Source organism: Alligator mississippiensis, chromosome 7, assembly GCF_030867095.1.
Source record: "Alligator mississippiensis isolate rAllMis1 chromosome 7, rAllMis1, whole genome shotgun sequence".
NCBI classification, from domain to species: Eukaryota; Metazoa; Chordata; order Crocodylia; family Alligatoridae; genus Alligator; species Alligator mississippiensis.
The window spans coordinates 85,692,276-85,706,791 of NC_081830.1; the positions used below are offsets into that span (position 1 = coordinate 85,692,276).

The 14,516-nt window shown below is 58.1% G+C and overlaps 1 protein-coding gene across 5 annotated transcripts in view; it reads left to right on the forward strand.

Annotated features, from left to right (window-relative positions):
• RUBCN (rubicon autophagy regulator) overlaps window positions 1-14,021 on the forward strand; it is a 45,786-nt gene extending 31,765 nt beyond the window's left edge. For all 5 annotated transcript variants that reach the window (XM_014610834.3, XM_014610835.3, XM_014610836.3 and 2 more), the window contains 9 exons: window positions 700-760; window positions 2,030-2,162; window positions 4,430-4,575; window positions 5,038-5,102; window positions 6,112-6,350; window positions 7,173-7,234; window positions 7,761-7,914; window positions 9,399-9,492; window positions 10,545-14,021. In XM_014610834.3, coding sequence (XP_014466320.2) covers window positions 700-760; window positions 2,030-2,162; window positions 4,430-4,575; window positions 5,038-5,102; window positions 6,112-6,350; window positions 7,173-7,234; window positions 7,761-7,914; window positions 9,399-9,492; window positions 10,545-10,714 — 1,124 coding nt within the window. In that variant the 3' untranslated portion in view covers window positions 10,715-14,021. The remainder of the gene's footprint in view (window positions 1-699; window positions 761-2,029; window positions 2,163-4,429; window positions 4,576-5,037; window positions 5,103-6,111; window positions 6,351-7,172; window positions 7,235-7,760; window positions 7,915-9,398; window positions 9,493-10,544) is intronic.
• The last annotated feature ends 495 nt before the right edge of the window (window positions 14,022-14,516 follow it).

The window sequence follows — 14,516 nt, forward strand, 5'->3', positions numbered from 1 at the left end:
CCAGCACTGAGGAGGGATCAGGGAGCATGACACAGCCCCTGCTGGAGTCTATAGGAAGGGACCAAGAGGCAAAGCACTGCCTGAGGTCAGGCCTGGCAGGCTCAATGCGCGCCCTGCTCTCATGGCCTAACGTGTGTCCAGTCCAGGCTTTGTATTAGTGCCCTGGAAGGTGGGGGTGGCAGCGGTGTGATAGCAGTGTGTACAGCCTCAGCAGCTCCACAAACAGCAGATGCTTGCTGGGATAGCACCAAGGGAGTTGTGCAATGGACCAGTCTGCACTGGGCATGGGCCTTAAGCCGCCGGCAGCTTGTCCCACGTCAGCTCCTGACCAGCCCTTGAAGGGTAGCGGCTCTGCCTCATGAACTGGGCTGGACGTGACCCAGCAAGGCAGACATTGAGGGCATCATGTCCCACAGCTGCTCTGCAGCAGTGTGTGAAACCCAGCGAGCTACCTAACCCCGGCACTAACCCACGATCCTGCCCTCCTTGCCCCAGGCGTGGGTGTGCTGGGGGCTGGCATATACCCTGCACCAAATGTGGCTCGCCACTCAAGCCTGTCTGGGGTCTGCTCCCAGGGGTCCCTGCCCTTGGACGGGCACCACACACTATTAGAATGCCCTGGGGGGGAGCTTAACACTGAGCCTTGCTAAGAGGAGACTAACCCTGCTCTCCTTTCTGCTCCCACCATCTCCCATCCAGATGCTGACATCAAGAAGAGCATGCCAGCTGCCCGGAAATCCTTCCTCTCCTCGGAGTCTGTGTATGTTCCCTTCTGCTCCCAACCTCAGCCTTGGGAGCAGCTGCAGGGCAGGTCCCAGAGTGCAGATAGACTGAGGTGCAGCTCTGGGGGTGGGGAGTGGAGGGTCCCTCCTGAAGGAACTGGTCCAGTGCCAGCACGGCTTGGTTTGTATAAGACCTTTAGAGCAGAAACGGGCCTGAGTGGGTTCAAGCTGATGGGGATTGTATCAGGGTGACCTGCTCCCCAGTCACCCCAGAGGCATGGCCCAGTTTGGCCAGCCCCACTCTCACATCCTGTTCCCTGAAGCCCTGAGTGGATGCTGCCATCTTTTCAGCCGTGCCCGGTGGTGCCACTCTGTAAATGACCAGAGGGTAGTGCTGCAGAGGGATCGAGGGCGTCCCTTCCTGCCCAGGAGACTGAGCTTGCTGTCTCCTTGTGCCCACCTCCAGCTGAGGTGGGCCCAAGGGGGAAGGGTACTCACTGATGTGCACCTGACCTACTAATCGCCAGCAGAGCCAGGCAGCCATCCCATGGGCTCTCAGTAGGGCCCCCTCTGCCTATCAGGTGCAGCCCTGACCTGCCAGTGTAGTGAGCATTATGCCTCATGCCCATGCCTTGAATGGGCTCCAGCAGTACTGTACCACCCCAGAAGCAGCTGCATTGGCAAAGTAATTCCTGTGAGCAGGCCATAGTTGGGGCAACGTGCTGTAGAAACACGGCATAAGACCATAAACAGTGTCCAGACCAATGGTCCAACTAGCCCAGTATCCTGTCTCTGACAGTGGCAGAAGTGGAAGGAGAGCATCAAACCATGTATCTCTAGAGGAATCTAACCCCTATGCAATACTCTCCCTGGCATCTACCATTTATTGGGTTAGAAATGACAGAGGAAGCATCTTCAGCTGTTCTGTTCAATAGCCATTAACAGATTGATCCTCCATGAATTTATCCAGTCCATTTTGGCACCTGGGTCTGCTCTCTGCCTCCACCCCCTCATGCGGCAATGAACTCCACAAGTTAACTACACCTTGCGTAAAAAATGTCCTTTCTCTTGTTAGTTTTAACCCTACTCATTTCAGGGGGTGCCCCTAGTGTTAGTGTCCTGGGACTTGGTGAACAGCAGTTCCCAGTTCCCTTGGTCCACATCCTTTTTGATGCGTGGGGACCAGAACTGCACACAGTATTCAAGGTGTGGGTGCACCAAGGCCCAGGGGCTGAGGCAGGGAGGGAGGGACCATGGTGTTAGGCCACTGTCAGTCCTGGCACTGACCGTCCTGTCTCGCTGTCCAGGTCCTACACCTTCCTGCATTCAAACTCAGCCGAGGCGGTGGCAATGGGCCTGCTGAAGCAGTTTGAAGGCATGCAGCTCCCGGCCGCATCCGAGCTGGAGTGGTTGGTCCCGGAGCACGATGCCCCTCAGAAGGTGAGCCTGGCAGCTGGGGGGTGATGCTGAAGTGCTGTCTGGGAGCGCTGGGGGTGTGAGATTGGGGGGGAAAAGCATGACGGGCAGAGAAACCCACTGCTCGAGTCATCAAGCTGCCTTGAGGAAGTGGAAGGCATTGTGTTTGTCCTGGGGGCACTACCTGGTGTAGGACCCTATGTGCAGCTGGCTCTGGCACTCCCTTGCAGGTGCCTGGAGCTGCGTTGGCTCCATTGACCTCACACGCTAATATGGCTGGGGGCAGGATGAAGGATCGGCATCTGGAGATGGCACGGGCTCCCCGGCCTTACAGGCTGTTTGCTGTTGGTTTCAGGGCCTGAGACAGACTTTTAAAAAGCTCTTTAGGCGTCCCCGGTGGTATAAGCGAAGGCAGCTTTCCAAAAAGCTGCTGCTGGTATGTGTAGAGGGCAGAGTGTGCCCCAGTGTGTGCATGGCATGAGCCACCGTGTGCAGTAACCGCCCAGGCCGCCTGCTAGAGAAGACGTGGGCTTTCCAGCCAGCTAGGGCAGTCCTGGTGCTAGTGAGGGGGGGCTGGGACGCCAGCATGGGCTGGTGGGATGCCCGCTGCTCTGCACAGCCCCTCCATCCTGCCCGATAACTGTATCCACCCCAGCTCTGCTGGAGCCCCCCTTGGTCCCAGCCTCCAGCCCCCTCTCGTCATAAACTTCGTCTCTGCCCCCCAGTCCCAACCTGCAGCTCCTGCTGCCCCAGTCCCAGCCTGTTAGGCGCTCTCGCAGGGACTGCTGGGCCTGTCTGAAGGGCGACATTGCAGCTGCCTTTCAGTCCTGGGAGGCACTGTATACGGGGGGGGGCTCCTGGCTCCACGGTGCAGCAACGTGGCTCTCAGCAGGATGGGTGTAATGAGTCCTGGCCTCAACTTGTTCCCGGCGCCTGCAGGCCCGTGCCAAGTGCATGCTCCAGCAGGGCTTCTCGGGAGAGCGGTGCATTGTGGACTTGATGTTTTCCTACTAACATGTCAAACAAATTGCCTGCAGCCACAGGCCCAACCTCCTAGCATGAGCCAGCCCCCGGGAGGTCACTGGGTTTTACCTTCACCTGCCTGGTGTCTCCTAACCCTGGGGGCTTCCCTGTGCCATGTGCTGTTTCCCCCTCCCTGTTTGAAGGCTCTGGCATTTAACCCTCTTGGCCTGGGGGCTGAGATGCAACAGAGCTGCTGGGAGTGCACATTCAGAGACAGCAAAGCTCCAGGCACATGCTCTTCCCAAAGAGGGGTCTTGGGAGAGACAAACTGATGCTGATGAGGGTGCTCCTGAGATTGGTAGGATGGAGGAGAGGAGCTACCTTAGACCCCAGCAGCATGGGGGCTCAGCTCAGCCCAGCTCAGCTCTGCAGTTGCCAGGGTTAACCAGAGCTCCACATCACCACATGTGCTGGAGGGTGATATCCTGGTTTTAAACAACCATGAAGGAGCAGCCACCCGTTATTAATGCTGGAACATGCATATTAAATGATCTGTGATTGTTGGGATGGCCCACCCACTGCATGTGCTGAAGGAAACATTCCCTGTCTGATAATGTCTCCAGCAAGGAGACACAGCCAAGAGCCATGTGCAACTTGGGAGCCGTGGTCTGAGTTACAGCTGCATGGGCCAGAGCAGGGCAGAGCCCCAGCAGCTCTGCTTCAGGCTGGTTGGCGGGGTCATCCAGCTGCTGACAGGGACCATAGCCCTGGTGAGAGGCTGAGGCATCCTGCATAGTGCTGAGCTGCGCTTGGTCCCACAAGACCCAGGCAATGTCCAATGCACTGAACCAGGCCATTCCTCCTCCTGTGTCCTGCCCTGGGGGAGCTGGAGGGGCTCAGTGTCCCCGATGGAAGCCACTTGGGTGTCTCCACCCAGGCACAGGCTGGTAGCCCCTTTTCAGCAGCTGTACCAGTGCAGCCTGGAGGCACCAGCAGCAGGCAGCATCTATGGACAGGCCTGGGTGGCTGTTGGCGGGTGGCAGAAGCTGCCCGTGGTTCACTGAGCTGACAGGTGAAGGAGCGCTGCTGTGCCACCTCCAGGGAGCCAGCAGTGTGGACTCCCCCATGCCCTGGTCCTGCTGAGCAAAGTGTCTGGGGCAGACCAGGCCGGGACCCTCTGGAAGTGGCTTGCAAGCCTTCAGGTGTGCTGGGATCTGCTTGGCTTCCAAACCCTGCCCCTCTTGGTGCAGGCAGGGATGCAAGCTAGGCAGACACCCAGGTCTGGGACAAAGTGGTGTCTGATGGTCTCCCCTTTGTCTGTCCTCCAGCTCCTGCCCATCCCGGACTCGCTGCCCATCTCTCCCGATGACGGAGAGCATGCTGACATCTACAAGCTGCGCATTCGGGTCCGTGGGAACCTGGAGTGGGCACCTCCCCGGCCCCAAATCATCTTCAACGTCCACCCTGCCCCAACGTGAGGACCTATGCTGGGATCAGGGCTGCGCGCTGTGGGGGGTATCCCTTTGTCTGCCCTTTCCCACAGCTTGGGGGGCCCCTCAGTGCCCAGATGGGTCCCTGTGGCTCCCAGCTCCTGCTTCAGACCTTCTGGACTCTGCCTCCTTCATCCCTCTGGAGGGCTCTGCTCCAGGAGAGGACACCTTTGTCTTACTGCAGGGCTCTGATACTGGCCCCAGATTGGGAATTGGTCCCCTCCACTCCCTGCCCCACCTTGGCCTTAGCTCTAACTTTTCTGCCTGTCTGGATTGCTTTTGACGTGGTGCATTCCCTTTGCTGCTTGTCCATGCCAGTCAGGCAGTGCGTTCAGTGCCACGGGACCTGCAGGAGCGGGGGACTGGGCTGTACAGATGTGCACAGACTGGGCTGCACAGATGTGAGGCCCTTGATGGCACTGATCTCACACTCCTTGTCTCTGCAGGAGGAAGGTGGCCGTGGCAAAGCAGAATTACCGGTGCGCCGGCTGTGGTATCCGGACAGACCCTGGTAAGTACCGCAGCCTTGTCCTCTCCCGGAGGGAGGCAGGAAGGGCTGCTGTGGGGGGAGGTGGCAGTGCAGTGAAGGATGCAGGGAGACTGAGGTCCATGGCAGTCACTTTGCTCAGGGGCACATTTCTTGGGTCCCTGCCTGGCTGTGCCCCAGCTGGTGCCTAAGGAAGAATCCCCCCCGTGGCAGTAGTGGGCAGGGGGGTGTTGTAGACAGGAACAGCTCTGGATGCATTTCAGCCCTGAGGTTCAGAAGCAAAGCCTAGAGTCCAGTTGTTATGTGTGGGCTGGGGGAAAGAGGCTTTGCTCACTGCAGTTTGCCCCCAACTCTCTGGAGCCCGCGATGTTCAGCCGTGGAACCAGCATGGCTATGTCCTTGGATTCAGGTGATGGTTCTTGGATATCAGTCGTTTTCCAGGATCTGCAGGATTTTTGGAGGGATGGGCAGGGCCCCAGGCAGGCAGCTGCATTGATGCTGGGCACGTGGCTTGCAGAGGACTGGAACCCTTTGCTTCTCCCAGCTGTAGGGATGGGGTGGGAAGCTGCAGGTGCCCCAGGTACAGGCAAGTCCTGGCCTCCAGGGGTGAAAACAGGTGGCAGGAGACTGCTGTGCTCCATGCTTTTGTGTGGGGCTGTGGCAGGCCCCTCTCTGCAGGGACCAAGTGGTTCTCTCCTTGCAAGCTCTGCTCGGGATGATCAGGATTAAAGGCAGCCTCAGGCTCTGTCCTGAGCTGGTCCCACTGCAGTTGATCCTTTCTCCTTCCCCCTCCTGGATCCCTTTGGGTAAAAACAGATGTTGCATTTGAGATGAACCTGGGAGCAGCACAGTCCTTTTCACATATGGCTTGTCCCTGGACTGGACTCAAATGCGCCACGATCATCCTGGGGAAAAGGGTTCTCTTCATGCTTCACAGGGACTCCAAGTGGGACAGCAGGCTCTTACATCTGTAGGATCTCAGGTGAAAAGGCTTGGTTCTGGGGAGAAACCCAATGTCTGCTTTTTCCCTCAGATTACATCAAGCGGCTGCGGTACTGCGAGTACCTGGGCAAGTACTTCTGCCAGTGTTGCCACGAGAACGCGCAAATGGCCATCCCTAGCCGCATCCTGCGCAAGTGGGACTTCAGCAAGTACTACGTCAGCAACTTCTCCAAGGACTTGCTGGGCAAGATCTGGAGTGACCCGCTCTTCAACGTGCAGGACGTCAACGCAGCGCTGTATCGCAAGATCAAACCCCTCAACCAAGTCCGGGTGTGTTCCAGGAGCCCCAGGGCTTAGCCTTCCCCTGGGGTGTGGGGAGTGGATCCATAGATGTGAGCAGCTTTGTGGGTTGAGTTATGAGGACGAGGGATGCTGCCTGTACTGCCCTCATCCTGTTGGCAAGCCCTCCCTGCCACTGTCACTTAGCCCTCCCATTATGGGTATTACGTCCAGATCTCTGAGCACATGAAACTGGGCAGGGAGCATCATCCTTGTTTAACAGGTGGGGAAACAGGCACTGAGTCCATACATGACTTCCCACAGCGAGTGGCAGAGTTGGCACCCTGCTGTGCAAACCACGTCCCCTGTGGCACCCCTGCTGTGGGTGACTGGGCCTGATGCCCAGCTGCCTTTCCACTGGTGAAACTTGGGTTTGTCCCTCCTTACGTGGAACTGGCGATAGCTCCTGAAGGGGCTTTGTGGGGAAGTGGCTGCGTCTGACACTCTGAAACAAGGAAGAAAGTACCAACCTGCTATTATGTACCACCTGGGGCCCAGTGCTCAGTTGTGGCATGCTGGCTGGGGCTCCTATCTGAGGTGGGAGATGGGCTCAAGCCTCTTATCCGCTGCCCAGTTAGATGCTGTGGGCAGGGTGTTTTTCCTGACCTCAGCAGGGGTCTTGGTTTGTGCCCAGAAGCATGAAGCTGGCTGCTCCTGTTTCTTTACCCACTGATGTAGCTGCTCAGTGCCAAGGACACCCAAGCCAATTAGACAGTGGGGAGGAGGTTGGGAGAGCATGACCTGAAAGAGAAGGGTCTGTGCTGGCTCAGGGCTTGCTTGTCTCACAGCAGCCTTGTTCCCCATGTCCTCCAGCTCCTGAGGGTCCAGCTGTTCCATATGAAGAACATGTTCAAGACCTGCCGCCTGGCAAAGGAGTGAGTATCAGCGAATACCCTGCATCCAGCCTGGCCTGTGCCAACCCATTACATGACTGTGTGGGTCCTTGGGTGCCTGTGTGGCACAGGGGGTGCCTTTTGGGGACTGTCACCATATGCAAGGGGCAACTCAGCTCAGCCCCCTTCTCAGGGCTCAGTTGCTAAGGGCCCTCATCCCTGTGCTCAGGCCCTGCAGGGCAAGAGGACCGTTGCTTTGCTGCTGCCTTTTGTGGACTTCCCTTTATGTCCCCAAAGCAGCTGGCTCCAGCCTCCTCAGGCAGCTGCCCCGGTCCTCAAAGCTTCTGTCTTAGCCCTGGTAAGGGGTGGAGCTGCCCAGATGCCATGATCTGGGGCTGCGAGGCACTGGCTGGTGCTCATCTGATAGTCTGGAGGGGGTGAAGCGGGCACTATTGACAGGTCTTAGCATAGCCTAGAGGCAGGGGAGCCGGAGAGGCAGTGGGACCCCATGGTGGAGGGGGATGTCTCCTGCTGCTGTTCTCTGAGTTCTGGTCTTTTGCCCCTGCAGGCTCCTGGACTCTTTTGACGCGGTGCCCGGCCACTTGACGGAAGACCTCCACCTCTACTCCCTCAACGACCTGAGCACCACCAAGAAGGGGGACCTTGTTCCCCGCCTGACGGAGCTCATGAAGGCCGGGGCTCTGCATGTTGAGAGATGCATGGTAGGTTGCTCTGTGCACTGGCATGTGGGGGGGCAGTTCTGAGATGGACCAGAAGCAGGAAGGAACTTTCTAGCCCTTATGGGAAGAAGCCTCGGGGTTTAAATCCTGCCTTTTCCACCCAGGTGCACAGGAAATGTTCAGGGCATTCCCCCGCTTGTCTCTGCCATCACGGTGCAGCCCGTAGACCCTCTCCCAGCTCTTCCTGTTTGATTTAGAACGATGACATGAAACCTGATTTGGATGTGGAGAGGAAAGAGGCTGGGAGAGCAGAAGGGAAGGCCTGGCAGATGGATCCCAGCAGACATCAAGGCGTGACATTTGCCTACATCTGCTCTCCAGGCCAGGCTGCACCACAAGAATGCAGAAGGGAGCTGGCTACAGCACCATGCCCTGACGTGGCCAAACCCTGCTGCAACCCCTAGTGCAGACAGCCCCTCAGCGTGCCCTGGGGCCATGTTTCCCCCCTGGTGACTTCATGTGGAGCACAGCTTAGGATCACAGGGTAATCTGAGGTCCTGGGTATGCTCAAGATGGAGCAGGGTTTGAACTGAGTCTTTGAGGGCGTTCTAGCCAGGTCCTCCCTGCTGTGATGGCTAACTAGCCAGGACCTGAATTTTCTGTGATTCTGGTGGCTTCATTAGTGTTCTTAGTTCCCAATAAATCTTGGGTTTCAGCTGGCAGGAGCATGGCCTGTTCTAGCAGGGGCAGGAAAGGGATCTGGAGACCATTATCACACACAGGGGAACTGCAGAAGTTACTTTTTCCACCCAAAGCTCTTTGTAGGCTGGCTGCTCTCTTGATGAAGCATAGAGTCTTTTCAGGAAGTCAAAAGAGAACAGATGTAACTAGGTGGCTCTGAGTTTAGCAGCAGGGAGTGTGTAGCCTCGGGTGGGTGTGTTTATGCTATAGCTGGTGAGAACCACAGCTTAGCGTTCGCAGAACACTAGCTAAGGGGCAATGCATGTGCTGGGCAAGGTGCAGTCCCTGCCACGAGGAGCTGGCTGGTGTGGACATGGCCTGATGGCCATGGAGTAGCTTACCCCAGATCTGGCTCTAAGGAGCAGATGCACGGCTGGCTCTCCCTGGCTGGCTGCTGACAGGAGGTGCCATGATAGGTGCCTACAGTAGAGATGTCGTGTTCCCACTCCACAAGAGCTAGTGAACGCCCAGCTCCTGTTTGCCTCTGCCTAGCCGCTGCGGTGTTGTAATGGGCTGCTCATTTCCACTGCCTTGTAGTACAGCTTCTCGAGTAGCAGTGTCTCCTGTGCTGCATGTGTGATGACACCATGTCACAGCCAGTGAGGAGGGCCAGCTCTTGGCATGGGGATGAACAGGCACAGAGGTTGTCCCAGGGGCTGGCATCGTCCCCACAGTGGAACCAGTCTCCTGGCTCCAGGCTGCTGCTCTCTCTGCCTTCGTTGTGGCCAGGAAACCCTGGTGTGTTCGCCTGCTTCCCTAACCACTGTGCCCTCTTGTCCTTGCAGCTGTGTCAAGCCAAAGGCTTCATCTGTGAGTTCTGCCAGAACGAGGACGACATCATCTTCCCCTTTGAGCTGAACAAGTGCAGGACGTGCGAAGGTGAGAGGCCAGCTGGGACCCAGAGGACCTGAACACCGGGATGGGGCTGCTTGCACCCTCAGGGACTGACCAGGGGTGCGCCCAGTTGGGGCTGAAGCTGCCTCAAACCACAACTGGCAGAGCTGGAGTCTCTGGCACTGGTCTACTCCGCTGCTGTCTGTAACTGGTTGGCAAGTGGCCTTTCACTTTGGCCAGAACCCTCCAGTGGCACCTACAGACCTCTGCCAGCTCTCTGCAACGAGCATCCCAGAGAGCCAGACCCCTGTATGTGCCACCCACTGCAGAGGCACTGTGGGACAGCTGCCTCCATGTACACATGTAAAGTCCAGCAGGGCACTACCTGCAGGGCGTGGACTTGCTGCTGCTGTGGCTGAGGAGCAGGGCTGCCTGGACCCAGCTCAGGGAAAGACACGGATGTGGGGAACAGATGAGGGCTTCATGGCCTTTCCCTCTCAGGTGCCATGCTGTTGTAGTTGGCAGTCAGGATGCTCAGGGACCAGGGTGGCTTTGCGCTGCAGAGCCAGCCTGAAAACATCTTACTAAAGCCAGCGAGGGTGGTAAGTGGGAACTCTGTCCAGGTCGGTCTGTGCTGATGACCACACAGTGTGTCTCTATCTCAGCACCAGTCTCTTGGGCTGTCCAGACCAGTCCAGGCCACCAGGCAGCACGACAGTCTTAGGGTGCTTGTGTCTGTCATGGAGATACTCCCACTGCTGCCTTAGTAGTGTAGGACCTGGGATGTCACCAAAGCACAGCATGCCCGCCTGGTCCCTTGTCCTGGGGGATGTACCCCCAGCCGCAGTGCTGGCAGTGGTGTGTTTTGCATGCTCACATCAGGGCATGGGGAGGATCAGGTAGGAGCTGTGTAGAGAAGCCCTGAAGCTGCCTCACTAGGGTGTGGAGTGTAGGGCTAGGATTGCCCCTTGCACTGGGGTGGGGAGGCCATGCAGCAGGAGACCTGGGATGGAGGTGACAGTGGGGGAGGACAGTAGGTGCAGTCTGTGTGGCCCCGGCCCGTGGCTCACAGTTTCTTTGCCTGTCTCTTCCTGCAGAGTGCAAGGCCTGCTACCACAAATCCTGCTTCAAGGTGGGGCCCTGCCCCAAGTGTGAGCGGCTCCAGGCCCGGAGGGAGCTGCTGGCCAAGCAGAGCTTGGAGTCGTGCACCTCAGACTGCGAGGAGGAGCCGGAGCCGGAGCCACGGGAGGCAGCAGCCGCCACGTGAGGAGGGAGCAAAGCCAGCAGGCATGCAGGGCCTCCGGCTGCAGGGACCGACTGACAGATTGGAAGTGACTCACTGCACTGCCCCGCAGGGCTGAGACACGGGGACCTCGAGCACCAGCCCCCAGTGCTGGCGGGACCAGCTCTGCCTCACGGGCAGTGTTGCTTTTCTCCGTGGGTCGTGGTCCAGTAGATGGGATAGGGGGGGTTGTTCCAGGTGCTGGCGAGTCCCAGCCTTGCCCCACGTGCAGCCTGGGCCTCAGTGAAGGAGCAACAGCCCTACACCCCCTCCCTGTTAACCCTTTGGCAGCAGCTTCTACCCAGAGCCTGTCTCGACTCCACGTGCTGCTGGACCAGCTGCGCCTTCAGGGCTTTGCGGAGGCCTCTCTGCTGCCCTCCCCTGCCCTTTGCTGCTGTGGGTTTTCTTCACAAGAACCTTCCTTACCGCTGGGATGCTGTGAACAGTGCCTCGGCCAGTCTGCAGCCCTGCTTTTGACTTCTGAGACTCTCCCCTGCTCATGGGGCCTTCCTAGCAGCGACCTCTTTCCCTGCTGGTTATCCCGAGGCAGATCTGAGCCAGCTGCAGGCTCCATGTTGGGATTAGCTGGCTCCTCCAGAGCTAGTCGGCTCCTCGGGACGTGCCTGGGCTATAGTGGGGTGAGAGGGGCTCCCAAAGGATGGCAGGGGGCAGGGCCCATCTGCTGCTTCGGAGATTCCCCTCGCTGCCCAGGGTGTTGACAGGCTGCTCTTGGGGTGAGGAGCTGCATGGACCCAGGGGAGGGAAGACGGGGAAGTTTGTGAGGGTGGGCTGAGCTGCTGCGTCCTTCCAGACAAGAAGCCTTCTGGGTCCCCATCTGAGCTCTCACCCAGGGATCGGGATCAGCCAGCACCCAAACCCCAGGTGCCAGCTTCCTGCTCTCCCCCAGCTCGGCCCTCTCCAGGAAGTCCGGGCAGGAGGAACTATGCCTGCTGTGGTGCCAGCCCCACGTGGAAGCAGCCCAACGTTGCATGGCATGTGGAGATGGTGTCAGGACAGTGTGGGTGTGGGGGTGACTTGTGCCCACCCCCTCCTCTCCCTGCCACAGCTGCGAGGGCATTGCTTCTTGCTGGGTGATGCGCTGCGCTACGCTGGGGCAGTCTGGCAGGATGGCCACAGTGCCAGGCAGCGGAGGTGCACCCCAGCTGGTTCCTGACCCCATCATTGAGATCTGAACCCAGCTCCAGGCCTCCACCCTGATGCTGTGCTCCCTCCACCCTGGATGCCCTCATGGGCACACAGGGCTGTTAGCAGCATCTCTCCAGCGACAGTGGACAGGACCAGCTGCCCATCACCCTCCAGAGCCTGCATCTTCAGCTGCAGTGCCCCCGTCCCGTCCTCTTCTTTCAGCCTCATTTGCTGGGTCATTTTAATTGTCCTGATCTTAGATTTAAGTTTATGATTATTTTTTACCACAGTTCATTAGGGACAGGGCATCTTTTAATGACCTGTTCCCATTGACTCTCACTGCCCAGCACAGAGGTGCATCTCCTGGGATTGGCGTAGCTGTCCTGTCCAGCACAGACCTGTACGGGGCTTACTACCACCAGTCCGTGAAACAGGCTCCATGTGCGTATGTCCCTATTTTTGTCGCTGTCTGTGCTGGGTGTATGCTCAGAACCAGCCTTGACCAGTTGGAAAGCCCCTGGCACTGGAGGTCTGGAGCTGGGATGGGGGAAGATGAAATGGGTTCCTACTGCCACTTGTTTGCTCCTCCCTACAACAGCTCTGCTCTGTACAGGCCTGGAGAGACTGCTCGTGGCTGCATGCATCTCGTGGGGGCATCTGCACGGCCGCAGGGAGCTTTGGCCTTGGGCATTGAGCAAGGTGATTGTGCACGTGACGGAGGTGAGGGTCAGTGTGTCGTCTGGAAGTGTTGGTGCAGGGTGAGATCTGGGACTGTGCCCTGGCTGTGCAGCTGGTGCTTTGGGCTGAGGACCCTGTCCTGCAGGCTCAGCTCCATGGGCAGCAGTGGCACGTCCCTGGGTGGGAAGGCAGGCTGAAGGTAGCTGTGAAGGACCGAGGCTGGTGCATTCTCTTGGGGCAGGGGAAGGCTGGCTGTGTGGCTGCTTTGGCTTGAAAGAGGAAATTGAGAAGGGAACCCCCCCACCCCAACCCCACGGGCCATGGGCAGGTTGCTTTGCTCTCTATACCCAGCAGAATTGTCCCCCTGCAGTGATTGAACTAGAGCTGTAGTGCCGTCCAGCTGCAGCCTGGCAGGCGGGGGATGCTCTTGCAGGGAGGGGAGATGAGCTTGGGTTGGACACAGCGGGGGGTCACGCAGGGCTCTGGGTGCCCTGATGCGTCCGCAGGGGCACACAATGACAGCGGGGTGTTTCCTGCACAGGTCCACGGGGTGGAGAGTGGGCCCATGTGAGAGTTAAAACACAAGAGGGAAGGCCTTAGAGTAGCACCAATGCCCCCTTGTCAACCAAACAGCTGCGATGCTACCGTCCAGGGTACTCAGCGCAGCCTGAAACTGCCCCCTCGCACGCGCCTGGCCGGCAAGTGACTTCTGCACAGGCTGCTGTCACGCTTGGCTCTGAACACCCAGCCCTGGGGGCCTTGCAGCAGCCATGTCCCCAGCTCCACCGTCCACCGGTGCCCAGGAGTTGCCCCTGCTCTCATCCTCCAAGCCGAGCAGCGGTCTTGCTGCTGACACCGGCCGGGTCTGGCCGCCCAGAAGCTCTGGATGCTGACACTGTCCCACAGGCTCTGCCACGCGGTGACTGGCCCTCCCATGGACACCGACAGCTCCTCCGGCAGCAGCCACGCCTGGGCCGAACCTTGCACTACTGGCCAGCTCGGTTAGGGCTGAGCCCACAGATGAGCTGTGCCAGCTCAGACAACGTCCCTCCAAAACTTGTTCAAAGCACTTTAATCCTTTGAGGCACTGCTGGGGTGACTAAGCCTCTCGACGGCCATTTCTAGAAGCACTGATTACCGTCCGACACAGTGAATGGATCCGGGGTATTTCCCCCTTCCCCTCCTTGATAGGGATTTCTGGAAGAGGGGTTTTTCTGGACACAGTGGAGGGTCTTACAATTATGCACAACACTAATGAAGCTGTTACTGACCCATTTGCCAAGGTAGGACAGTATTTACCCCTACATGTAACACTGCCCGCCGTGAGTTGGCATGTTGGATTTGTGTGTGTAGGGAGAAGGGTGGTGCTGTGCTGTACACAGGGTAGAATGGGATTGCTGCCCACTATGGTATGACACGGCCTACCTATGACCATGCCATCCCTAATAAACTAAGTTAATGAAAAACACGGCTGGCTGGCCTGCTTTGCCCAGTGGTGTTGGTGTGAATAGTTACGGCTGGGAGAAAGCAGCCAAGTGTTTAAATTTTACTTCCAAGAAATGGGGAGTTGCAGAGCTGAGGTCCTCCACAGCCATGGGCACGTGTCTATGGCATCGGCAACCCGGTGGTAGCTGGGTGGAGAAACCAAAGCAAACCCTACGCAATAGTTTTAGTTAAGCAGGACTGGGCTTGTTAGCTGTATGGATAGACGAGTCCCAGAGTGAACCCCAAGCAACAAGGAAAGGTGTTGCCAATTTGGGGAATAGGCTTAAGCGTGACAGCCCCCTTCCATCCCTCCGGGTGCTATATAGCAAAGCATAAGCTGCTTGGTGCTTACAGGGGCATCTTTGGCTTGGCCATTCCCACAGCTGCGGCATCGGTGCTAACTCAGCCAATATGTCCCAGCCCTGCCTTAGCCAGGGCACAGATCTAATGGGAACAAATGGCCTGAGTTGGCAGCTGC